Source organism: Pongo abelii, chromosome 18 (assembly GCF_028885655.2).
Source record: "Pongo abelii isolate AG06213 chromosome 18, NHGRI_mPonAbe1-v2.0_pri, whole genome shotgun sequence".
NCBI classification, from domain to species: Eukaryota; Metazoa; Chordata; class Mammalia; order Primates; family Hominidae; genus Pongo; species Pongo abelii.
Genome location: NC_072003.2, coordinates 61,061,630 through 61,088,585, shown reverse-complemented (window position 1 = coordinate 61,088,585; position 26,956 = coordinate 61,061,630). Strand labels below are relative to the sequence as shown.

The 26,956-nt window shown below is 34.0% G+C and overlaps 1 protein-coding gene across 3 annotated transcripts in view; it reads left to right on the top strand.

Moving 5' to 3' along the window:
- Positions 1–26,956, top strand: part of CDH8 (cadherin 8) — a 391,459-nt gene that overhangs the window by 300,999 nt on the left and 63,504 nt on the right. For all 3 annotated transcript variants that reach the window (XM_054534013.2, XM_054534011.2, XM_054534012.1), the window contains exons 9-10: positions 9,809–9,930; positions 23,087–23,204. In XM_054534013.2, the coding sequence (XP_054389988.1) occupies positions 9,809–9,930; positions 23,087–23,204 (240 nt within the window). The remainder of the gene's footprint in view (positions 1–9,808; positions 9,931–23,086; positions 23,205–26,956) is intronic.

The following is a 26,956-nucleotide window of genomic DNA, read 5'->3' as shown; positions in this document are numbered from 1 at the left end:
TCTTTGTGGTTTTATCTACTTTTGGTCTTTGATGATGGTGATGTACAGATGGGCTTTTGGTGTGGATGTCCTTTCTGTTAGTTTTCCTTCTAACAGACAGAACCCTCAGCTGCAGGTCTGTTGGAGTACCTGGCCGGCCGTGTGAGGTGTCAGTCTGCCCCTGCTGGGGGGTGCCTCCCAGTTAGGCTGCTCGGGGGTCAGGGGTCAGGGACCCACTTGAGGAGGCAGTCAGCCCGTTCTCAGATCTCCAGCTGCGTGCTGGGAGAACCACTGCTCTCCTCACAGCTGTCAGACAGGGACATTTAAGTCTGCAGAGGTTACTGCTGTCTTTTTGTTTGTCTGTGCCCTGCCCCCAGAGGTGGAGCCTACAGAGGCAGGCAGGCCTCCTTGAGCTGTGGTGGGCTCCACCCAGTTCAAGCTTCCAGGCTGCTTTGTTTACCTAAGCAAGCCTGGGCAATGGCGGGCGCCCCTCCCCCAGCGTCGCTGCTGACTTGCTGTTTGATCTCAGACTGCTGTGCTAGCAATCAGCGAGACTCCGTGGGCGTAGGACCCTCTGAGCCAGGTGCGGGCTATACTCTCCTGGGGCACCGTTTCCTAAGCCCGTCGGAAAAGCACAGTATTTGGGTGGGAGTGGCCCGATTTTCCAGGTGCCATCTGTCACCCCTGGAAGGGGAACTCCCTGACCCCTTGCGCTTCCCGAGTGAGGCAATGCCTCGCCCCTGCTTCGGCTGGCGCATGGTGCGCTCACCCACTGACCTGCGCCCACTGTCTGGCACTCCCTAGTGAGATGAACCCGGTACCTCAGATGGAAATGCAGAAATCACCCGTCTTCTGCGTCGCTCGCGCTGGGAGCTGTAGACCGGAGCTGTTCCTATTCTGCCATCTTGGCTCCTCCCCCCTTTCTTTCTTTTTTTGTTTTTCGTTTGTTTTTGAGATGGAGTCTTGCTCTGTCATCAGGCTGGAGTGCAGTGGCATGATCTCGGCTCACTGCAACCTCCACCTCCCGGGTTCAAGCGATTCTCCTGCGTCAGCCTCCAGAATAGCTGGGACTACAGGTGCGTGCCAACATGCCCAGCTAATTTTTGTATTTTTAGTAGAGACGGGGTTTTACTACGTTGGCCAGGATGGTTTCGATCTCTTGACCTAGTGATCTCCCCGCCTTGGCCTCTCAAAGTGCTGGGATTACAGGTGTGAGCCACTGTGCCTGGCCTCCACCTTTCTATACCTAAAGTACTTTTACTAATTTTAAAAGGCAAAAGATAATTCCCTATTTTATATCTTTCTGCGACTGTAGAAAAGTGTTTCTTCTTTTTATATTCTTCCACAACACTGTGAAAATGAGTAACTTGTAGGATAAATGAACATATAGATAAACCACTATAATGTGATATTTCTCAAAATACTATGGATTACTTGGTTATAGGAGATTCGTCTTAACAGGACATACATATATAACTATGTATTGAATAACTGAATAGAAGAATAATAAGGCAATGAATGAATGACAAAAGGCATTTATCGAAATTCTCAGGAGAGAGTTATGGGGTACTTAACCTTCTTGAGCTGATATTTATGATATTTGGAAGAATGAATTCAAATAATTATGCACAACCACATTAATGTCGCATATCTCTGTTTTCTAGGACAAAAGGGTATTTGTGATGGTATTATTTTAGTTAGTCATGAATGTCTTAGCTTTTGGAAAGAGATAATTTAGTGGATTGAATAGTGGCCTTCTAAAAAGATATGTCCATTTCCAAACCCCAGAAACCTGTCAGGATCACATTTGGAAAATGGTCTATGTAGATGTAATTAAGTAAGGATCTTGAGATGAGATTATTCTACATCACCTAGGTAGTCCTTAAATCCAATGACAAGTGTCCTTATTAGAAATAGAAGAGAAGATACAAGAAGAGGAGAAAGCCATGTGAAGATGGAGGCAGAAACTGGATTTACGTCATCACAAACCACGAAATATTGGAGATACTAGAAGCTGAAACGGACAAAGAAAGATACTTCACTGGAGGCTTCTCAGGGCATGTGGCACCACTGAGACCTTGATTTTGGACTTCTGACCTCCAAGTGTGAGAGTGTGAAGGAATACATTTCTATGTCTTTAAGGCATTAAGCTTGTGGTAATTTGTTATGACAGCCCTAGGAAACTAGTATAAACAAGTTTACGAAAAAGAAAAGAAAAAGTCATAATTTTTTTGTAATATGTTTTTAATTTAATTGAAGAGACAAGAAAATCTCACATTTACTGGATAGATAGAATATTTACTACACAGCTTAATAACTCTAAACAACTCTTGTGAAGTTAAAAAAAAATGAGAGACAGAGAGAGAGAGAGAAGGAAGGAAGGCAGATGATCATTGCTGCTGATTCTAACAAAAGCCTTCTGGAAATGGTGGGGCTTGTAAGGGACCTTGAAAGAAGGATGGTCTAAGAAAACTGGAAGGACTTCCCTCTCACAAAGTAGGCACAAGCATGACCAGTATGGACAGAAGTGCCACGAAAATATAAACTCTGGAAAATATCCCTAGAAAGGGAGTAGGAGGTCAACATAAAAGGCAAAAGCAGATCTATCACTGGAGCTAGAGACCCACGTTCATTGTAGCATCCTTGCAGATACTGAAGGAAATCATTTTCCCCCCAGCAAGGTTGACAAGTCAATGTCAACAAGGTCCCAATATGTTCTCTAAATGGAATGCTTCCTAAGTTCACCTACCTCAATTCCAACTGCGAATGTTCAAAGTCCATCCTCTTTAAACCCTCCAACCTAGTTAAGCTCTCTCTGTGATGTGCTGCACTAAAACTGTCTGCTTTTCTTCATATCTCTCAGTCTAGCGTATAATTCAACACTATTTGATTATTCTCTGCTACTGTAATATAAGTTCTGAGACAACAGAGTCTTTATCTCTGTTTGCCTTTTCTTACGTTGAAGGCACATAGAAGAGTACTTATATATCACTATACATATCAAATAATCAAAATTAGGGCAGAGAGTAGATAAAGCTATCAAGAAAATGAATGAATTAATAAAATAATATATTATTTAAGATTTTGGATTAGATTTCATTAATTAGTTTGAATGTTTTGAGGTATTCATTGATCATTTACTGGATCACTGTGGTCCTAGATCACTATGGAAGAGATATAGAGGGCTCAAGAATCAACGAGTTACAATTTAAACCACATAATTTTGCAATGAATGTTTTAGGGTAGTACAAACTCAAAACTTGTTTTATGATAAATTTTATACTGGACAAAAAAATAACAGATAAAATATAGAAATTTATCTGAAAGTGACAGGAAGGGTGGGAAGGGCACTGGCAAAAGCAAGACCAAGGAACATATTAATAGGCTGTAATAATTAATATAGCAAGGAACAATTTTATGATTATATGACTTTAGATATATGAATGTGATATGTTTTCTCTATTCTGTCAGTGTCTTTTTACTTTTTTTGATAGTTTCCTTTAAAACACAAATATTTTTAATTTTGATGAAGCATAATATATTTATTTTTTATTTTCTTATTATTTTATTTTAGTGTCAAATCTCAAATAACATGTAAGATGTCAAATCCTACAGCATAAATATTTTTTTTTTGGCAAAAAAATTCACTGTTTATTTCCTGATTATAAAATCAGTTATATTCCTTATAGAAAATTTGGAAACTAGAGAAATGTATTTGTATACAAACATACACCCAAAAGTATGTAATTATTTGTAACAAATATTGGTAACTTTTTAATGATTCTTCCAGAGCTTACCATATACATTTTACTTGGCAGAATAAGTTTCAGATGTATATCATCTTAATTCAAATGAGATATAAAAATGCTACTCCTATATAGTTCTATTGCCTCCCCCTCCTATTTTGTGATATCACTGATGTACATCTTATACATATACGTTACAAACCCTAAAATTATATTGCTGTAATTATTACTTTATATAATATTGTGTTTTTAAAAGAATCTTAGAGGACTGAAAGTATATATTCATAGCTTTTGTTATAGTAATCTTTTTATTCATCATTTCTGTTCTTTTCATTTGTTCCTGTCGATTTGAGTTACAACCTAAATTCATTTTCTTAGCCCAGTACACTTTCATATCCACTCACCTCCTTTTTGCTATGATTGGCAAATATATTACATTTTGATATGTTGCAAGCTCAGCAATACTGTTATATACGATAATATAAATAGATACATAGAGTTTTATGCAATTATGTTTAAAATAAGAAAAGAGGAGTAATGTGGATTTATACAGTCTTTTATAAGGGCATAATTACCTTTACCGTTTTCCTTTCTCTTTATTTTTTTCATTTGGATTAGAATTATTATCTAGGATCCTTTGTTTTCAACTGAAGAATTTCTTATCGTTTATTGTGAGTGTAGCAGGGATTCTACTAGGAACAAATTTTCTAAGATTTTGTTTATCTGGTGATGACTCTATTTTACCTTCATTTATGAAAGATACTTGTGATGGATATAGGATTCTTGGCTGACAGTTATGTTTCATTGAACACTTTGAATATGTTATCTTACTGTTTTCTCACTTCCTTTATTTCACATGAGAAGTTACCTGCTATTTTTATTGGGATTCCCTGGTGATTAGTTTTTGTTTGTTTGTTTACCTCCCGTTGGTCTCAAAATGTTCTTGTTTTTGGCTTTTAGCATTTTAAATATGACATGTCTGTGAGTCCCTTTGTGTTTATCCTACTTAGAGTTTGTTGGGGAAGTTTTAAGATATACAGGCTAGTGTTTCTCAATAAACTTGGGAAGTTTACAGGAATTATTTATTCATTTTTTTCTCCATTCTCTGTCTCCTTTTCTTCTCTCATTCCTATTATGCATATATGACACTTAATGGTGTCCTATATTTCACTGAGGCTCTGCTCATTTTTCTTTGCTTTTTTTTAACTGCTCTTCTTTGATTCTCTACTGATCTTCACTTTCAGTAATTCTTTCTTCTGCCAATTTAAATCTACTTTTGAGTCTCTCTAGTGAATTTAAAATTTCGGTTATGGTAATTTCCTACTACACAATTTCCGTTTGCTTCCTTTTTAATAATTTCTGTCTTTTCAGTGATATTCTCTACTTGATGTTATGTTGTTATGGTATCTTCATTTACATATTTAATTATGCCTTCTTTTAATATATGTTAATGGCTACTTTGAACTGTGTTAAATCTGACATATGGTCACTCTTACATATGATTTCTTTTGCCTGATTTTTCTCTGACCTATGGGTCATACTTTATTGTTTGTTTATTTTCATGTCATGTAACTTTTTTTGGAAACTAGATATTTTCAGTAATACAATGTAGCAATTCTAGTTACCAATCCTCCTCTGGAGTTTGGAATTATTATTTACTTACTTGTTTGTGACTTGCTGAATTGTTTTAGTAAAACCTTTTTTCCCCAGTGGTGTAAAATCTGTGATCTTACTTCTCCAGAGGTACAATGTTGGATATTTACATAAACACCTGGAAATACAGTGGTTTTGGCAGGGCTCTCTTTGACTGTCTCTGTCCCTGACCACATCCAACTATTAAGGTTGTTTAAGTGCCAGCCAACTGCTCAACTGTATTCAAGTGTCCTAGGTCATAATTTTTTCCACAGTATGATCCATTCAAATTTGGGCTCTGTTAAAGAAATGATTCCCTAGATAAATGTTTGAGATTTGTTATTTTTCCTAGAAGGCTCATTTCAGCTGACTCTATCTGCGTTCTCTCTCGCAACTAGCCTATCTCTCCAGTGAATCTACCAGATCTACCGACGCTCTCTCATTTGTCTTTCATAGTAAACTTTAGTGTTTTGAGTTTACACTTAGACTTGAACATCACATTCCTTTGTATATGAAGGAACTTTCTGCTTCAAGGCCTGCTTTTCTCTTTCACTCTCAAGCAAAATCTTTGAGCCATCGCTTTGAAACTCCTTTCTTTAGGAACGAAGTGCTTTGTGGAGAGAAGGAGGCAGTGACCTCAATCTTTTTGTCTCACCTGCTGTATCCCTTAGGACTTTTTCCATAGACTATAATTATTTTTAAAAAAACTTTCACCAGTTTTTCTGGAGGCTGGGTTTGTAGAGTTCCTCAGGCTATCATGTAATGAGTCTTAAAAAACAACAACAAGAAAACAAACAAAATTGAACGATGTGTTAAGAAGATTTTCTGGAAGAGATGTGACTTATGCTAAATTTTGAGGGATAACTAGAGAAATTCTAATCACTTGGAAATAGCTTTTCAGTGCAGAGTAAACAGTTTAGGTTTTATTTTGCTTAATTTTTCTAAAGAAATAGATAAAATATTAAAAGGAAATATCTAGAAATATCTACAACACAACTAAATAAGAACAAATTAATTTAGTACACTTGCATAATTGTTAAATAAATGTTAAAAAATAGTTGAATTTGTACACCATGATATTCTTTACAGCTATAAAAAGTGGGTGCCAAATTTAGTTCCTAGTTTCTCACCGAACTATAAACTAAAGAACCACAAACTAAAGAAGAAAATAATGATTATTTACAAAGAGTTCTTTGACCATTATACTAAAACATTAGTTGCTTGTAGAGGTGCTGAGACACATGAAATATGATAGTTGAAAAAATATTATATGTCATTCATGATTTTCCAACAGTGTTAAGTAATAGCTCCCTAATCCCACATTGTTCCTACAAAGATATTAGTTGGTATTTTGCACTGGGCCCCAGAGATAGATAAATACCAGTTTGTCCCATATATGACATATGAGAAAACCTACTTTAATGTTGAAAATTGCCTCCAATAAGAAGCTGATGGAGTTTGTTCATTCTTTATCCCTGAGTTTTGCCACCTGTTGGTCATCTAGGTCTAAGAGATAATTACAATTTATTGCAACTATGAGGCCAAACTAAAAAGAAAAGAGAAAAATAAGAATGGACTTTGACAATTTTTTAATCAAAAGAGTGGGGAGAAAATGTGTATATGCCTGTTTGCCTGCAGTGTGTAGATATGAGTGTGTGTGTGTGTGTGTGTCTGTGTGTGCATGTAACATTAAAGATAAGGAAAACAAAGAATAATATCATACATAGTTGACTTGGCCTAGTCAACCATTGTCAGTGTTTCTGAATCCGTAAAATTAGCAATTTTTTCACTTCAGAAGGAGCAAAATAATGTTTAAGGAATATGGTAGCTTTTTCTTATACTTTCAGTTTTCTAAGACTGTGCCCCTATTATTCACTGTCTAATCTGTACATGCAGTTTATTAAGCCTGAGCTAATCACTATTTGTTAATTGAATATTTAGTGAGATTAAAGTAAAAATATCTAGTAGAAGTTTCTTTAATTATTTACATACACAGGAATGGGTCTAGGATGTAGAATGGAAAGAACGAGTGTTATAGAGTTAAAAGGAATAACCAGCAATTCTTGGAATTGAAACAGAGAATTACAAAAGGAAGTTAATCAATTAATGAGACTCCAACTGGGTGAAATAGGACTATGAGCAAACTTCTGGAAGTTAAATTGCACAGTTTCATAGGGAGAGTTGCAGATTACGAGTGCAATTCTGAAACTATTCATGATGGTACAACCCCTTAGACATTCGGTATTTGATATTTGGGCCAAAACTTCAAATATTTATCAAATTTCAGGTAGGTATTTGTAACAAATTTACAAACATTCTTGAGGAGATAGTAGTAATTAGTAACCTTCATACACACATACACACACACAGAGGCACAAACACACACGTATATGTATTTTTTTGGACTTCATCAGTATTATACTATGAAAATGGCTTACGTCTGGAAGAGCAAAATCACATTTTGAAGTTGATGCTTAACTTAGTAATCTTGGTAAAATTATATAACATTTTAAGTGTCAGGTTTACATCTTACATATGGGGATCCCATTAGCTACTTCATAGATTTTTTGTGCAGATTGAATGAAATATAATTATGTGAATTATTTTGCATCATGAATAGTAAACATTCAATATACATGATGCTGTTCATGTGGAAAATTGCAAAAGGCAAAGGCTATAATACCTTTGAATGTGTGTCCAATACTGTATAAGACACTTTTAATTTTTCTCACATGACATTTATAATAATTCTATAACAAAAGCGTTAAATTTCTGAGTTTCAGTTTTTTTAGGAAAAAAAATTGAGTTTAAATTACTTGCTCAGAGTCACACAAGTAGTAGAAGGAAAAGCTGGGTCTCCAAATGTGCATGTTTAGCACAAAATGCTATGCTCCTTTTTACTCTCCAAGAACTGCTATTAAGCTAATGGTCAGGCTGGAAAATGGAAGTAAATATTTAAAAATATAACCACACCTTACTCAAATTATAAACTTCATAGAGTTTTGTTGAATAGATAAAGGATAAAATATGAGTTCCTTGTCTTAGAGTCGTATGTTAAACTTCTATTTATTTTCTTCCTTCTATCAAAACTAGGAAAGAGCATGTTTCCTCCCTGAATGAAGAATAAACAAGTTCATTAGATAGATATTAAAAAAGAGTATATCAGGTGAGGCATTTCAGGCCATCACCTTGCTTTTTGGGAAGTGAAGTGAAGTCCCATTAATTCCTCAGGATAGTATTCAGCCACTTGTAGTTAACCAAATTAGAATATTGGAGAGTAGTCATGGCACTCAACTAAATTCAAATCTTGTAGCAGAGCCAGCAGGGCAAACCAACTGTAAATCTGTAGCATAACTATAGCTATTTGGTGTATACTTTAGGAGTATTTTTATCTTTAACCAAAAAAAAAAAAAATGAGTATTTTAGAGCTCCAAATGTAATCAGTTGTCAAAAAGAGGAGTTTGATATATCAAATGAAAGTCTGTTTGTTCATATTCAAAGCCAAACATTTTTTCCCCTCTTGGCTTGCTTATAAATATTCAGTGCCACAGAAACACAAATAAATAATTGGCCATCTCCAATGCATTCTGTATAATTTATAACAGATCAAAAGATTATTACGTGGTACAGTCAAAGTCAAACTATATTCCATTTATTGCAAGTGAAAACCGTAACATGTTCCAAGTCAGGAATGTATTAATGGACTAGATCTCCTTCTGTGTGTATGTGTGCATACATAACTTAAAAAAATAAGGATTTAGGGATTAAGGATTATGTATTGAGTTCTCTGCTATTGGAATTGACCTGGAAAGATTAGAAGATTATTATTCGTTTGCATTGATAAAAATCCTCATGAAAATGACAATATTAAAATCACTTGGGATCATCTCATCCAAAAATATTCCAGGGTCAATTTTAATGAAAAATGCAATTCATAAAATATATGATATTTCATCTTTAATCTTACCTCTTTTATCATTGTTAAGGACCACTTCTCAACAAGTGATTTGGTTCTGGCCTTTTGCTAGGTTTTACGTGTTCATCTCTATTATACAGCCAGTCAAGCAAGTAAGAGCTTAAAATGGGTTGTGTTCTACTCAAGAAAAATAGAGATACATTTTTGTTGTATACAACATTTTTGTTTTAAAGAATGGATCCCTTATCAATAAAATAAAGCTTGCTTTATCAAAGAAATCTCTTTTAATTTATTCAGAAATGGTCTTTATCAAGCTAAACTCCAGCAAATGGTGTTTGAAATAACAATTTATGCTTTTTTTAAAGCAGTCAAGCACTTGCTATTTTTCTTATTTGGTCATACTCTATAATCACCATGTTGAAAACATCCTAATTAAGGGAAGTTGGAAACAGACACACATGCTTTCAAGAGAAAGTTGAGTTGCACGTTAAAATGAAATACCCTCAATGCTGATGTTATTTTTTCCTTCCCATAGGGAACCACAGTCAGATATCACGAGTACCTGTTGCTATTAAAGTGCTGGATGTCAATGACAACGCCCCTGAATTCGCATCCGAATATGAGGCATTTTTATGTGAAAATGGAAAACCCGGCCAAGTAAATATCTCCATGTTGTTAATGCTGAATATGTTTGTATACAACTGTCTCATATTTGATTAACCTGCATTATATTGTGCATTTGCATCATTTATGATCTGCAAAGTCTCAGGCAAGAAACACATCCAAATGGGAAGAGAGAGGGAATTTTTTTTCTCCATCAGATGTTATTTCTCTTCCTACTTACGACCATATTGGCTCCTAAAGTGGAACAACCTGCTGTGCCACAAACCCAGAGCCAAATCACTGTCTTAAAATATCTTAGGATATAGATGATAGCAGGAGATGTCTTAGAGTGATGGGGGCTGAATTTTTACTTTCAAATGACAAGAAGCAAGGTAAAACCTCATGGAGAGGAGACATTTGTTTCACAGCAAACATATGAATAACAAATAATAGTGAAACCCAAGAAGACCAGTGGTTTATAGAAAGTTGTAGGAAGTGAATATTGAAATCTGTAAATATGTATATATATTTAGATAAACATAAGATAAACAACACGTTTTAGATGTGTGTATTAGTAGAACATTTTTTGTGCCTCATATAGCATAGATGGGGCAATGAAAACAGAAAAAAAAAGAAACATAAAGAAAGTGAGAGAGAGGGAGAAGAAAAGGGAGGGAGAGGGAATGGGAATGGGAGTGGCAGGAAGGGAGGGAGGGAGAGAGAAAAAGAGGGAGGAAGAAAGGGAGGAAAATAGTTAAACAAGCAAGATGAACAGAAACAAATACCTGCTATACTCTGAATGTCAAAATGGAAATAGCCTGTGTAAAGTTCTGCAAAACCATAAATGTAATAGATTTATTTTAACAAGGTACCAAAGTACTGTATGTTTAAGAAATTTATCATTTTTCAACTTCCTAATTTATTTCTGGATGGTGACATTTTAATTTAAATAAACAGCAGCTGACAGTATGACACTGGAGTTGTTAATCCAACTATTCTTGTGCCTCATGTGGGTGTTAGGAATTAAACCTACTATTTGCTAAGCAGCTTACCTGACAAGAGTCAGATTTTTTCCTCCTAAAGAAAGGACTAGCACTGTAGCTGTATGCTTCATTATAAATGATCAATTTGTTACCCTCCTATAAAACAGTGGGCATTTCTCCATAGACTACTCTCATGTATCTGGAGGATTAGCATTGTTTTCATCTACCAGAATAAGACACGCCACACACCACACACACACACACACACACACACACACACACACAGGTTAAAGCTAAAATTCTAATAATAAAACTGATCAACTTTTAAACATCTAACTATGTTCTCATCAAAGCATTCAGCTTTAGTAGAGATATAGGTTTATTTTTATAATATTCTAACATTAGCTTAAATGTTTCCTAATTTTATCATGTGGAATTACCCCCTATCAATCACATGTTTTGAGCATCTTCATTTGTGATCCTTTGAGAAGGGAGTGTGTATGTGTTTATATATACACATATCAATACATATCATTTACCTAAATTGGTAGATTGAGTTGTCAGAGAGAGTTTAATCAAAATATGGCAGGTTGTTTCAAAGATATGGTTGTTGTGTGGACCAGATCATTGCTGAGATAATGTAGCCAAATCACAGACTGGTAAGCTAGACTTCTTCAATCACATAGAGTCCGTAAAATACTTCAGAATTTAAATAAAACTCCATTGCTCATGCAAAACTCATCAGATAAGTTCAAGGAGTCAATGACATTGATATTTCAAAAACTCAACATTGGCTTCACTTGCGTTATTGACAAGCATGTTTCTTGGATCTCTGGGAATTTGTAGGTTTGCCCTGTGGATTTTGACTGTTTTCGAAGTTCTAATGATTTCTCAGTCGTTCTTCTTAACTTCAGAAAAAAATGCATTGTTTTCTCATCTTTCCTATGCAAAACCAAAATAAAAAATTGATTCTTTGTTTTATGATTTTTGCAAATCACAATGAATGACTCTTTCTCTGAAGAACTGGTTATGTTGTGTGTATGTGTGCTACACCATCTTATCCTGTAATGATCTGTTTAGGCATATTTATTAGAGTTCATTAGTTACATGAAAGGATCAGATCTTTGATGACTTAACATTTTTGGACATATGGCTGACTGTTTGATGTACATGCTGTTGTTGAAACAACTTTCTTGAACTCTTTGAATCCTTTGTGTTAGTCAGAATTCAGGTTTTATTCCTTACATCACTTCTAGGTCACTTTTAATGCTCAGTGATCTAATTTTTATATTTAACATTTACCAAAATTTGTATTTGTTATTCACACAAGTGTTTACTTATAGAAGTTCAACAAAGATATACTTTCAATCATCTCTCATAATACCACACAAATGACTGACTCACTATGGAACTAAAATATTCCTTAGCAGATGATCACATGCTCATGAAAAATAAATGTCAAAAAACCGAATGAGCCATTAAATTCGTAGCTTTCTCAATATTTTTAAACAATTTATGTCTGCTTTACAACAGCCTCAGAAAAACTGCAGGTGACATTCAAATGTCTTGTTTGGCTGGAAGGTGTGGATTTAAGGCTAAACTCAGGGGATCAGCTTCCTGGGAGATGGTATAGCTGGAAATTATTAGCAATAATCAAGAAAGGATAAGCCATTAAAAAAAATCCAGGCTGTATAAACTGTCTGGACTGAAACGGCCTATGTAAAGAGGTTTTCAAAATGGCTCACAAAATGAAAACGAGTATCAACATGAGCATAGATAATTCTATTGTGCTTTATATTTTTTCCACTGAATTGAACTCATCTAAACACAGAATGAAAAACAAGAAGAAAAAGAGGGAGGTCACTTTCTCTTGTCTAGGCAGTTATCTCCAGTTCATGATATACCTGAGCTAAAATAGGTCTAGATTCAATTTGAAAGTAGAATTGGAAATCATATCTGCTCTTTCCACCTTCTCATGATTCTGAAGTTAAAGGTGACATTCCCTTGAATTTGTATTCTCAGAAGTGTAACCATAACCTCAACAGGGAGTAATGGTTCACAGTCCATTACACAAAATCCACCTGAATCACGTTTGATTAGAATCCTTTTAAATAATCTCTCTGTTACATAATTAAATATTATATATGTTATCATTGCTAATTATCTATATTTTAAAAAAAAATCTGATAGTTTCAGGTAATTTGTTTTTAAGTCAAAAGACTTGACATGGTATACATCTTTAGACTCTAATTCAGTGGTGATATAGTCTAATTCAGACATGATATAGTCATTTGCAGATTATTTGGCTCCCAGTTTAACAGGAAGGTTAAACAGGATATTCTCCACTTACTCCTCTCTAATGTCCATGGCAAAAATGGGAATGTGTGTTGAGGATTCCGAAATCAGAAAGCCAAATATATGTCTGACAGTTTGTGTGTCTGTTGGGTTGTGGGTTTCTGTCAGTCGGTAAATACTCACTGAACACCAACTGTGTTCCAGGACTGGGCTAGACACTGAAAATGTAGTAGTATACCACACCCCAAAAATCAGCCTTTTTTTACCTTCATGGAATTTTCTCTCTGGCAAACATTTAATTAAAATTATAAATGATAGAATTGCAGAAAATGTTTCAAATCTTCTGGACAGGTGGGATGCTGAAGGGAGAAGGGGAAATGGAGCTATCTCAATGAAAAGACCTCTTAATATAGGACAAGTTTCACCAGAGACAGAAAACATCTATCAAGTACTGAAAAGGAGACAGCTGGGGATAAACCAGATTCTTTCTGAAGAGAATGGTAATCTGGCTGGACGAGTGGAGGAACAGGTAACAAATGTGGAGAAACCAGTATCTTCCTTCAATATACTTGACAATCCCACACTCAGAACCAAACACGAAAGAAAAATATAGAACTTCAGTGACCAATGTTGGCCAGAGGACCTTCCATAACTGTGTTCTAACTCTTACCTCCTTAGTAGGATCTTTCTTGGATTTTATTTCAGATATTAACCTCTTGGTTAACATATACAGAATTAGGGTGACTTTCTCTGGATGATCTATGAGTGCAGGGACTGAGTTGAATATTTTCTTCTGAGGCATGAGGCAAAGTGTTTTGTTCAGTCTCAGAAAATATTCATTGCTTGAGAGGTGGCAGGCAGTTTCAGTTATTCTTCAGGAAAGAATTTCTGTAACTATAAATAAATCTAGTGGAGTATAATTTGAGCTTCATCACTATCATACAAGTTGCTGTTTGGGGTCAAATAATTATATCTGAGTTAAAAAAGAGAAAAAAAATATTTTGGTTTCTCTTCTTTAATCTCATCTTTCTGTCTCTGACCAACATCGTAGAAATATAAAGTTTGTTTATTATGGGGGCATCAAAGTTCAAATAAAAAGGTAGTCACTTATACTTCTGGATGATATGTATCTAGCCAATGCTTGACACATAACATATATTCACAAAATCTTAGAATCATGGCTCTAAATAATTTCATTCAGCAATGACAGATACTTCAAAAATTAATTTCCTAGCTATTATCATGGAAACACTTGTTCCACTCACAAACACACAGTATGCATGCTAACATCTTCAGATGAAAAATTCCTCATTTATTTATTGGACAATATTTATTGCCTATCTACAAGATGCTAATTGTTGTAATATAATCTGAAGAAACAATGTGAAAGGGTCAAAAATTATTTTTTCTTACGAATTTAGTGAAGAAGAGATTTTATGAAAAGAATAGAATGAATAAAATAATTCAAAATTTTGAAAACTGGTTTGAAATAAATGTTCAAGCAACTAGACAGAGAGGAACAAAGAACAAAGAAAACTCAGGGATCTACTTTATGTAGTATTGTCAAATAAAGTTACTTTTTAAATGAGTGCTGTTTATGGTGAAACTGGAAAAAATGAGAAAGAGCTGTGCATGAAGGCAGTCTTCCAGCCTACAGAATAGGCATGTGCAAATATCCTGAATGGATGATGATCTCAGTTTGTTAGAAGGGTGGAAGATACCTGTGACTAGCATGTAACGAGCAAAAATGAGATTGAACATAAAGAGTTTTATGCTTGAATAAAATACACATATGCATACACATGATTAAGCAGGAAGCACATTTAGGAAGCTGTAACTGCAAAAGATAATGGTAGCCAGGTCTAAGGTGGTGGCTATGGAGATGCAAGTAATTGAGAAAGCTGATTGCTTACATAAGTGAAAAATCTACACACACATCTAACGTATAATCAGCGTTCCTGCTCTAGGAGCTTGGTATTAGCAACCACATGTTATAGATATAAAAGCTGAGGCTGAAAAAGACTATGAGTCTTACTTAAGATTTACCATGAAAAGTGGCAAAAATGAATTTTAAAGTCTGCTCTTAAAAGTGCCAAAGTCCCTGAAATTTCTAGGATGTTGCAATGCTCTCCAAGGAAGCAGAACTTTGAAATCCTATGTCTGTGTGACACACCTCTTATAAAACAATCATGAGAATAAGAGTCTGATCAAGAGTGAGCATTTTTTTCAAAAGAAAATAATACATTCCTGTGACCAATGACATTCTTACTCAAAAGCATTTCATGAAACCTTAAATGAAAAGAAATAAAGCTTAATAAGAGAAGTAAAGATAATTATCCCTTGATAAACACTAGCAATGAATGGGTTTGATACTTTATTTTTTTTTTTGTCTAGTTTCTGTGAGTCTTTTTCTAATAACTGTGAAACAATAAAATGAAATTACGGCACTTTATAACACTCATGAAATAATAAATATAGGAGATTTAATTTTAGCTTTCCTGCCAGCAGGCATCTTTCATAATCTATCTGCATACACAAGAGGGAGACAGGATTGATTTTAAAACAGATGAAATTGATAGCCTCCACAAAATGCATAAAATACTACTTTCACTTTATTTTGGGTGGAGTAAGGAGATGGTAAATTAATGGAATGCATAAAACAACATTTGAAGAAACCACATGTAGCAAAACACATTTCAAGGGAGTCATTAACAAAAGTATGACTTTTGGAGCACAAGTTTGACAGAAAACAAAGCAAAGTGAATATATATATTTTGGAGTGTTTGGAGCTTGAACAATCTAAATGTGAGATCAGATCTTTCCTGTTTACTAGTTTTGTGATGCTGAGCCATAATCTCTGTTAGTTTAAACCCCAAGATCTTCAGAATAACTAGATAGATATAGATGTATAGATATACAAATACATACTAAATAAATACTTGCAATTTTCAGTGGTATTTATTTGAACCAGTCTTGAGGTCTACAAAGCAAAAAATACTTTATTGTATTTGTTGGGTTTTATTGTTATTGTTGTATGTTTATGAAGTGGCTTAAAGCAACACACTATACATGATTCCTAAATGGGTCAATATAATAGACAAATCTATTGCTCTAATATTGGAATAACTATTCCTGTGATAACTTACAAGTACTTTATTTGTCAAGGGTGAAAGAAGGATCCATACTTCACTCTTCCCCATGGGAATCTGTGGGTTAATTTAAAAAAAAATTAACTGGAATCATCATATAGAAACACATTCTACCTAAACCTTTCAAAGTTTTACTTGCAGTTCTATATGTATTGACTGGGACTCTTGCATGGTTACGAATTTCACGTTTTATTCTGGCCCCTAATTTAATTGAGTTTGATTATCTACAGAGAAAATGGTGTAAAAGATTGTTTAAAGTCTTGGGCTATTACAGACTGATATATTTTTATTGTATTTTCAACCTACAGAATACTGGATAAGAATTTAGGATGGGAGCCAGGTAGGAAACCTGAATACGCTTTTTTCCGTTTGTTCATAAAAGCCATGATGATGAGCAGGTTTTTTAAAGAAAGTCAAATTGACTCTAGGTAGTAAGAGATTTTAAGCCTAGGTTTTGTGTTTGTGACGTAAATTGGATACAATCTGGTACCAGAGGATCTGAGATAATATTGGGAAGACAGAGAAGCTAATGGTAACATTGCTGTAACCATTAAGCTATGTAGACACGCACCTTCACACAGAGGCTGAGAAAGTCTTCCAATCTTTTAAAGATGCAAATGGAGTTTTAGAGGATAGCATTATTCAAAGTGAGTTTTTCACAGAAACTTGTGCTGTAGCATGCCAATATATGATGTGGTTTGGGGTGTGTGTGTGTGTGTGTGTGTGTGTGTGTGTGTGACCTAATAAGATTGGGAGACATTAAATTATACAAAATTAAGCATGATCTTTTGTTTGTTTTGTTTTACTACAAGTTTCTCTTGCATTTAGAAATACATATGAATTCCCAAGGAAATTATATGTTATCTTGAGTTTGCCAAGGATAGTTGACTATAAAATCTTTCAAATTTCCTTCAGAGAAAATTATAAAATTTGTGGGAGATGGGACCCAGTTGGAAAAATCTTGCCCTTGGAGGATACACAATGGAACATATTTTCAATATAGGAATTACTGTTTATAATCCTAAGGAGGTATCAGGAGATATTTCCACAAAGCAATAGAGTCATGGTGAAGAAGAGATAAGATTGAAAAGGGGGTTGATTCTTCTAAGCTATGTGGAAAACTGTGAATTTTATCCTACTAATGAAAATGAACTATAGATTTTTAAATCAGGGTAAGAGATGGAGTGGTTTGTATTTAATATTGATAATTTCAGTAGCATACAAAGTACACATCAGATATTCAGAGTCCACCAAAAGAATGCAAGAGGCAGAAGAAACTGGAAAATCCAAACTTTGTATAGACACATTCTTCTGGAATCCTAGCATTGTATTGGTTTATTTCAACTTAGTTTCAGTAAAGGTAAAGTGAATGAAAAACCCAACGCTGAAAAAAATGTTGGAAGTTCTACAATGCATTTATGAAGGCAGAGTCCCAAATTCTACCCAGAGGACTGAGGACTTCATTTAGTGTGTCAATAAGATTAGAACCTCATCTACTTCCTCCTGCTATATTTCATATATGTCAGAACTGCAAGCTACATGCTCTGAATAGCCACCTAATAAATTTTAAGGCAAGGATGTTTCAGGCCAAAAAAAAAAAAAAAAATGGTGAGCTCATTAAACATGTTGAATGGGTAGGGAATAAAAATCTTGGTAGTGACTGGAATGCCATGCAAATTGTTCAAAAATATCCAGACAATATATTTTGATTAGATATGAACTGTGAATATATTTGTACTACATTATACAGTTTTGAAATAATTGGGTTATTGTATAGATTTTGATAAAATTTCTTAATTACCTATATTCCCCCCTTTCAATTAATCATCATTGTTATAACTTGATTTGTCTTGCATGCCTAATTTCTATTTTTAAGCACCCTTCTTTAAGGCTCTTAATGTATTTTGTTTTGTTTTATTCAGTTATGGACATCATTGATAATTTGATAAAAGCTATGACCTTTCCCCTCATAAATGCGCATATGTAAATAATTTCATACTATTTCATTTTCGAGTTGAGGAATGACAGCCATATAAAGCTCATTCATGGATCATTCCTTTCTTTCCCAAGTTGAAAACTACTCTAAGAGATAGATGTTAATATTTCAGGAAAGTTAATGTGATCATCAGAAATAAAGTGGCAATAATAATAGAATTAATAGAAAGCCAAACATTATGCTGTTCCTTCTTCATCGACCATAACTTCCTTTCCTTTCCTTCACTCCCTTTCTATCACCTTACAATTCATATCATTATAGAAGGATTTAGAGAAAAGGGAAACTAAGTTTTACCTGAGAAAGTGACAGTGTGGTTCAATTGAAGATACCATGCTGTTTATTATTGCTGGATCTTCCTATAGCAAGAAGCCTTGGAAAACATTCCAAAAGTTACAACAGAATAGGGTTTTCCCACCTTGTCCATATATAGAAAGAACTATTTCTTTTAAATGTTCACTTGGGTGTGCATTTTACTGGTCAGAATCAATCAAGAATCTTCAGACTGCTGAAGCAAAGCAAGCAAGGATGGATGGGTCATGCTTACACACACTCCAAAATATTGAAGGTCTAAGTGCCAATTTAATAGAAATACATATATAGAAATTATAAATATCTACAAGGTTTTGAGGATGCCTGGCATATTGGGGACAATGGGTACAGAGAATTTGTAACTAGGCTTATCTGGGATCAGACGTTTTATACACACTCACACACACATATACACACACATGTACATACACACATGTATGTGTGTATATATACATATGTAGTATATACTTTATATAATTTGAATGTATATAATACATTAGATGTATCACAGTGCTGATAAGTTTCTTAGTATTTACCTCTCAAGGTATTGTGAGGATAAAAGATGATGCAAAAATGTACCTGCCATCGCTTATTTATTATTCATCCATTACTTCATTTAGCCAATAGTTATTAAATAGTTGCCATGTGCCACATGTTATTCTAATAGCAGTGAGGGGGAAAATCTCATATATGATTACTCCTGACACGTAAGGTCATATTGATAAATATTATCTACAGGAACTCATGGAAGAGGTTCTAATGGATCCTATGATACAGCTATGCTTGTTAACAGATCAGATCATCAAAAATGTATTTCTTTGCAGACTGCTTGACCTTTCAAAAGTTAATAATGGCAGTGATATTCTGCTACTATAAAATATTTTTGAGTTAATGTAAAATAGTCCAAAATAAAGTTTAGTATACTCTGTTAAAAACAATCTAATTTAGATTTAGAATTTTTGATAAACAATGAAATATTTTTAAGGATCAGAATTATACTATAGCACACAATTGTTTTCTAGTTTCATGTCTTAGAATGTTTATTCAATTTCAAATCTGTAGTCTCAAGAAACAGAACAGAGTCTGCTCCTCTCAAAATCCAAGCATGGTTCTGGAATTCTTTTCCTTATCCCAACATCCGAGATATGCTTTGTTTTCTCTAATAAAGACGTATATTTTGCCTTCAGCTTTCCTTAAAATTGAAAATATTTCAACAATAAATTATGAAACATTAGATTTTTCAGTTGCATACTAACTTTATTAGTAGAAGGGAAAATATTTAAGCTGAACATTAGATGCATATTTCTAAGAATTTATGACTGCTCCAGAAATTTTTATATAATTCCCATGAAATGAAATTACTTGAAAAATCAGCTGAGGTCATGGTAGCTCACAGTGGACCCTACATGGTCTCCAGTTGCCATCTACTCGGTATGTCAATACAACCTGCCTCTGTGGAGGTACACTTCTTTGAACAAATCTGTTCTTTTTCTTTCACTGTTTAAAGCTAAGTGCATTCAAAAGTTATTTCATCAGTGAAAACTTTAGCCTCATTAGTATGGATATCTTAATGCATTTTAATGGTATAAAGTCCTTCAAGTGACCTACTTGGCATCTACTTTTAGATAAAATGCCAAAGCAGGGGCTATCTGTATTGAAGTGTCAAATGTGGTTTAACCAAAAATCTTAATCATAACCAGTTTATGGGATATTTGGAAGAAAATGTAATAATTCACCAGTTCAGCCACCTTCTTCCCAACATGTAATGCACTGAGCTTGACATGAGCTTGACAATATAAAGCCTCTTAATGAATTGTGAGGAGAGAATTATGAACATGAATCTTTTCCATTGGCTCAAAACAGTGGTTCTCATATTTGTGTGTACACCAGAATTACCCAGAAGGCTGTTTGAAATACTGACTGCTGAGTTATAATCTGAGACTTTTTAGTCAGTGGTTCTAGTGGCTCAATAAATTGCTTATCTAATGAGTTCCTGGCTAAAATAAATGGTGGAAAAATGTATTAAATTTTGGTGTGATGTTTAGACCAAACTTCTGAGATGTGATGTGGCAGGTAGTTATGCTTCTTTGCTACAGGTAAGCTATATCATTGTATCTTTTGTTTTGGCCATGGTGGCTTAGCTAATCAAATGACTCTCCTGTAGATGCAACAGCAGGTATGAGCCATTTTCACGCAGATTACTTGAAAATAGTATGAATGGTATTAATTATGGGAGCTTTATCCACTAAGTGTACTGTAGGAAAGCATTTAATTATGACTGTTCTCTACTAGAGAAAACCAAGACATCTTCTCTTCATTTGCCCTTATTCTCCATATGCACTCACACATTTCAGGAGTTAAATCTTCAATGGTTGCACCTGGGGCTAGAAGTTCTATAGAGAGAAGTCTGGGTAAATGGAGAAGGAGCTGCTACATTTGCTCACAAGCAATGTTTTTCTCTCTCTTCTTTATAATTGCCTGAAAGAAGGCTCTTGTCAAAGATAGTCATTCCCTTGACTTTTTAACATGAAAATCCAGCACAGCTGTTCTGAGGTGAAGTGGTCAACTCATACTTTTCTGTTAAGTATTTTTACTCGCAGGCTGTCCAAAGGAGTTATCCATGTTTCAAATTTAGACCCCTTGTACTTTAACTCATGTTGATTTTTGTGCAACAAGTACCCTAGGGCCTTTCTCTACACTTAAATGTCAAGGCAAATATGCTATGTGTTTAGGTACAGTAAATATAATTGCATTCTCCTTTAATCTGATCATGTTGGGTCATTGAGTAACAGAGTTGTTACATTTATAAAAGATTTATCAAAGTGCCAGGTCATCAATAAATAACAATGGCCCTAATAAATACAATAATAATAATGATATGATGACTAACATTTTATTGAACATTGACTAGAAACCAGAAACTGTCAAAAGATTTATATGAATTGAAATCCATAATCAAAACACACCTATGAGAAAAGATGGTCTTTGCATTTGTATTTCTGGCATACAAGAAACTGAAGTTTCAGAGACTTAAGTAACTCCCTCAATGTCACACAATGAGCCACAAATAGAGCTGTGACTTTTATCTTATCTGGGAAGCTTAACTCCAGAGTCCTTTCTCTTGATGACTATCTCACTGTCTTAAACTATAACATGAGTTATATTTTAAATTATTTTAAGTTATTTTGTCACTCAAGCTAAGAATAATTATAATTATTTATAAGACATTATAACTAGACAAAAAAGTCCTTAACAAAAATCAAACACTTACAAAGTAAGATTATGTTCCATTTTAAAAAGGGAGACCTAGAAATTAAAAAAAAAGTATTTTATTTTTGCTTCAAGTAAATTGAATGAATTGCCTATCATATAACATGTGCTTGATACAATGCAAAGCCCCATAGCTGCTAAAAGTTCTGAAATTGTGGTTCTTACACTTGAGTGGTAAGTTAGAAAGCAAAGATGACCCTTCTCAAAATGAATTGTTTTTTTTTCTCTTTAATAACATTTCAAAGTTCAATGGGACGTAATTGTTCACACAGACACAAAAGCATTGACATCATTATTATATCCTCGAAATATCATAAACCTGAGAACATTTCACTGTTAACTACTTTTTATAGTAAATCTATTATCACAATAGGAGTATACATTCAAACTTTTCCTACATTAGCTCTTGTCCAACTTGTCACATTTAACTAGCAATATCACAGAATCATAAATACAAATTATTAAGATAATTATCTGACATCCCAAGAAACAACTTTAGCATTAAGTTAATGTAGCTTTACAAATGAAACAAGCACATTTAATAAGCACGGATTCCAAGTACCTCTATCTATCCAAACATTTCTCTGCACTGTGGTAATTCTAATCCTTATAATTTATTCATCTCAGGATACACTCCAAAGCATTGTTTGCATATGTTATCCACTAGCTTTAAAAAACAGTATTCATTACTGGGAGGGAACAGAAGCAATTCATCAGAGAGGTTTGTTGCAGTGATGTTTGTGCTGAGGAACACTATTTGGCAAACATTTATAACCTGATGAGTAAAAGAGTTGTGAGGATTCAAGATTTAAGCCATTTACCTCAAAGATCCTCCCAAGAACCACACTGCAATCACTGTAACAATTCCAAATCTCATTCTAGATGCCCGTAAATACTCAAATTGGAAAGAAACCTGTAATTGCCCAGTGGATATTTCAAATACACTTAACTTTGCTATTTCAAGCCACAGACACCAAATGGACACAAAGGTAATGCTCTTAATTTTCATCAACTTATCAAAGCTGAGGTTTTAAAGTAATGGATTTTTCTCCTTATTCTTGGCACAAACCATCCATGACAATTTAGAAAGCTGAAAAAGAGTCTTTGAGCCAAAGTATCAGACCACAAAAAGAATGTCACTAAGCTTTTACCGATGGTAGGAGCCTCTGAAATCATCAGAAATGCTGACGTCAAGTTTTATGTTTCAGGTCATTCAAACTGTTAGCGCCATGGACAAAGATGATCCCAAAAACGGACATTATTTCTTATACAGTCTCCTTCCAGAAATGGTCAACAATCCGAATTTCACCATCAAGAAAAATGAAGGTAAATATATTAGCTTTGTGAAACAGAGTACAATATAAATTGGAAAATAGGATGCAATTTCATAACATAACTGAAAATTATCATTAAAATAATTTTTGTTCAACCATGAGCACTTGAAATTCAGCTTATCAGTAAAATGGCATGGTAATTACCTTACTTCCTATTTTCAATATTTAAACAATAGATAAGAACTTTGTTAATGTAAAAAGTTAATTTTTTCCCGGGAAATAACTCAATCACCTTACTTTAAAAAATGAAGAGTAAAATGTAACCCCTGTGAAAGCTTCCAGGTATTTTGAGATTCTGAGATATCCCTAAGAGGGGGAATTGGCTTACACTTTGTAGTTGTTAAGTTTTAATTGAATGTTTACCACGTCTTTAGGGAAAGCTATTCTAATTTTGCCTGGTTTGTGAGTACACATTAAAGGTTATTTGTTTTAAGCCTGTACCAACTTTAAAAAGAACAATTAGTTCAGAAAATCCTCTTTGAAGGGCATTTCTTATCTGTATTATTTTGGAGCTAATATGAACTGATTTATTGTTAAGTCTTTCGCTCACTGAGCACATTTAATCCATTTCATTAGATTTTCTGAGGACCAACCTTGGATTACTGTTTTCTTTAACTATATTATTTATTACTTATGAAAGCCATAGATTATTGTTTAAAGTCTATCTCATTTGAAAATTTTTGTTTCCTAAGCTGCTATATATTAAAAAAAGTTTTAAACTCGATTTTTGTTCAAATGTATTTAAGTCTTAGTTGCAGCTGTTTTAGAATGATTAGCAAAATATAAGCAATGTCTCAGGCTTTTTTCTGGCTTCACTACAGGTATCTGTTTAGGTCTCTCAGTGGTCTGTATACAAGCTATACTCAGAATAGTAAAATTTGATTAATGATACCTGTTTGTATTGTTTGCAATATTCTATTTAAAGGGATAGTGAATCTTGATAAAATTTCCTTTATGAAGTAAAATAACATTTTATGGCTAAATATATTATGGCCTTGCCTTTGAACAAAATGCTACATAGTTCTTTGGGGATGCTTTGATAAATGTGGATGAATCATAAAAAGGAAATGACAGTCATTATATAGATATTACTAATTTAGCTGACTTCCACTATTATAAACACTAAGGAGACAAAACCTTTTCTGTCTCCTCAATAATGGAGTATTCATTTGTTAGCCACCCTTGATTGGAAACTGTAATCCAAGTACATTGTCATTGTTTATTTATTAGCATCTCCAATATTTTTTAATGGAAATCATATGAATATTTCTAACACAAATCCTCCTTAGAAACCCCAAACTGAACTGGAAGTCTGTGCATAAGTGTGGTCCATGTTTATTCTGATTTTGAACTAGTAAGTGTCAGGCATTATTTTTGCATATAAAATGCACAGCATTTAAAATTCTCCATGAAGAAGTTATTTCCCATTCCAAATATTCTGAGATCCTTAGTGTTTCCTGTAAATTTTGTAATTTCAGGATACACTTGTTGTGTGGCCCTAGAAGGCATCACATAAGGTATTGGGTGAATGGGAAGATATTATTGGGTACCAAGGAAAGTCTAATTTTGACACGTATTTATTATGCCCTAATATTTTTAAAGAGGAGATTTAATTCTACAATAAATGAATTCTATGTGTTTTCTTGAATTTTGGAATTAGTAGAAAGTAAATGTTTAAATATTTAGAATACCTCATTCTGCTTCATCACACATTATGATAAACCGTGTAATAGAATATTTAATGTCATGTTGATTATCTGTTTCATTTTGAAACTGGAAAATAGAAGTTAAAATTATGATCTATCTTATAGGTTTTTCATATTATTTTGTTTTGTAAATTTTTTAAAGATGTCAGTTATTATTGAAAAATGACTTGAAACAGAAAGAGTACTGCATACATCATGATTGCTTATTTTAGACTGTGTTTATTTGTTTTACAAAGAGCGACCATGTAATTTATTGTTTCTACTGGGACATGTTTTAAAGTGAGAGGGGTCGCTGCTTATATTTATGTCTGAAAAACACCATAAACCAGGACTGCCTTATGGAAAGTAGGACTTATGTTCACTGTGATTTTGGATTTAGGGTCCAAATATTCAACATCTCCTTCACAAAATAAATCATGAAACCACAGGTTTGAAATAGATATATAAAATTTATACTCTATGTTCCTCTTCCTAGATCAGAAATCCATGAGTTTTGCTTCATAGACCACTACTTACTTGGCACCTGAATAGGTACTGTAAAACAGAAAAAAATGGGCTTGTCTTAATATGTAGAAACAAAATAATGAAAAGAAGCTGTAAAAAATGTTGGAGATATATATATATATATATTTTTTCCTTCTTAAGATGAATTTTAAAATGGTCAGTATCTGATGCTTATCCACTGAGAGCAGTATGAGTTACAGGTTCCAGCCTGCCAGAAAAATGTGAAAATGTTGAGAGAGCTAATACAATCAAATCTATAGTTGATGAATAAGTTTCTCTCACATTTAATTTGATCTTTAAGGGAGATGATTTCAGTATTTGGCATTTTGTAAGGAACTTGCCACCATATATTTCAATTGAAAATTATTGTAATTTTTCTTGTCTCTTATATGGATTGGTCCTAATGCAATTTCTATCAATTAATTCACAATAAAAGACAAAATGAGATAGAAATGAGCTCTCTCTTGTCTCCTACACAGTTGAATTATTTCACAAATAATTCTACGAAATATGTGAGAATCATATTTCTGCCAGAACAGGAAAGCAAACTTCAATATAAATAAAGGTAGACGTAAAGGTCAAAAATACAGTGAACAATTTATACCACACGTTCACACCAAAAAATCAAAGCACCTTGAATATGGTCAAGATATTGATTTCTTCATCTTCCAGTTGGCTGAATTTGTAAGCAGAGAGTTTTGTTGACCACATTTCAGTTTTGGCCTCAATTTTCACCATGGAAATGGAAAATAGCTAACAATTAAATATAACAAGACAGGGAAGAAAAAAAGCGACCTTTTAGAGATTCTAAAATATCTTGTTTGCAGGAAATTTGAGGTCTCCAGAAAACTACTCTTCCTCAGCCTGAACACTGTAGGTAAAAAATGTGATTCGAATTGCCAGAGCACCGTCTGGTGAAGTGGGAGCCCTCATGGTTTATACCGCAATTTTTAAATCATGTGTGTAGAGAAATGAGAGAAAATACAAATCTCTGCTCTCTAAGGAGAGCCTATGGTAAGATGAGAAATAGACAGTGGACCTGGATTTAGTTATAGTTTGGTTATATTTAACCGAGCAGGAGAACCATAGTACCTGATGTTACCAATTTGTTCTTCCTTCTTAATGTCTTCTCATTGACTGAAATATTGTTGATAAGGAACTTACTTTAAATGCACACTTTTGATAATTAATTTGAATAATGTAGATGCTAACCATTACTTTGGAATAAACATGCCTCGTGTTACCTCATTGTCCATAATATAGTTACCTGTATAGAGTATAATTTATGCATTGTCTGATGGATTTCTGTCTCAACCGAGTGGCCTAGTTCAAATGGTATACAGTTTATTTATTTTTATCTTCTGGAAGTATGGAATACTCTTATTTTAAGCAAATCCTTTTAAGCCTCAGTTTTCTAATCTGTAACACCAGGATAAAATACCTGCCTCATAGTTGTGCTATGATGGATATGTGTGAACTAGGACTTAGACAGCAATTGGCACAATGCCTGGCATATAGAAAAACATGCAACAAT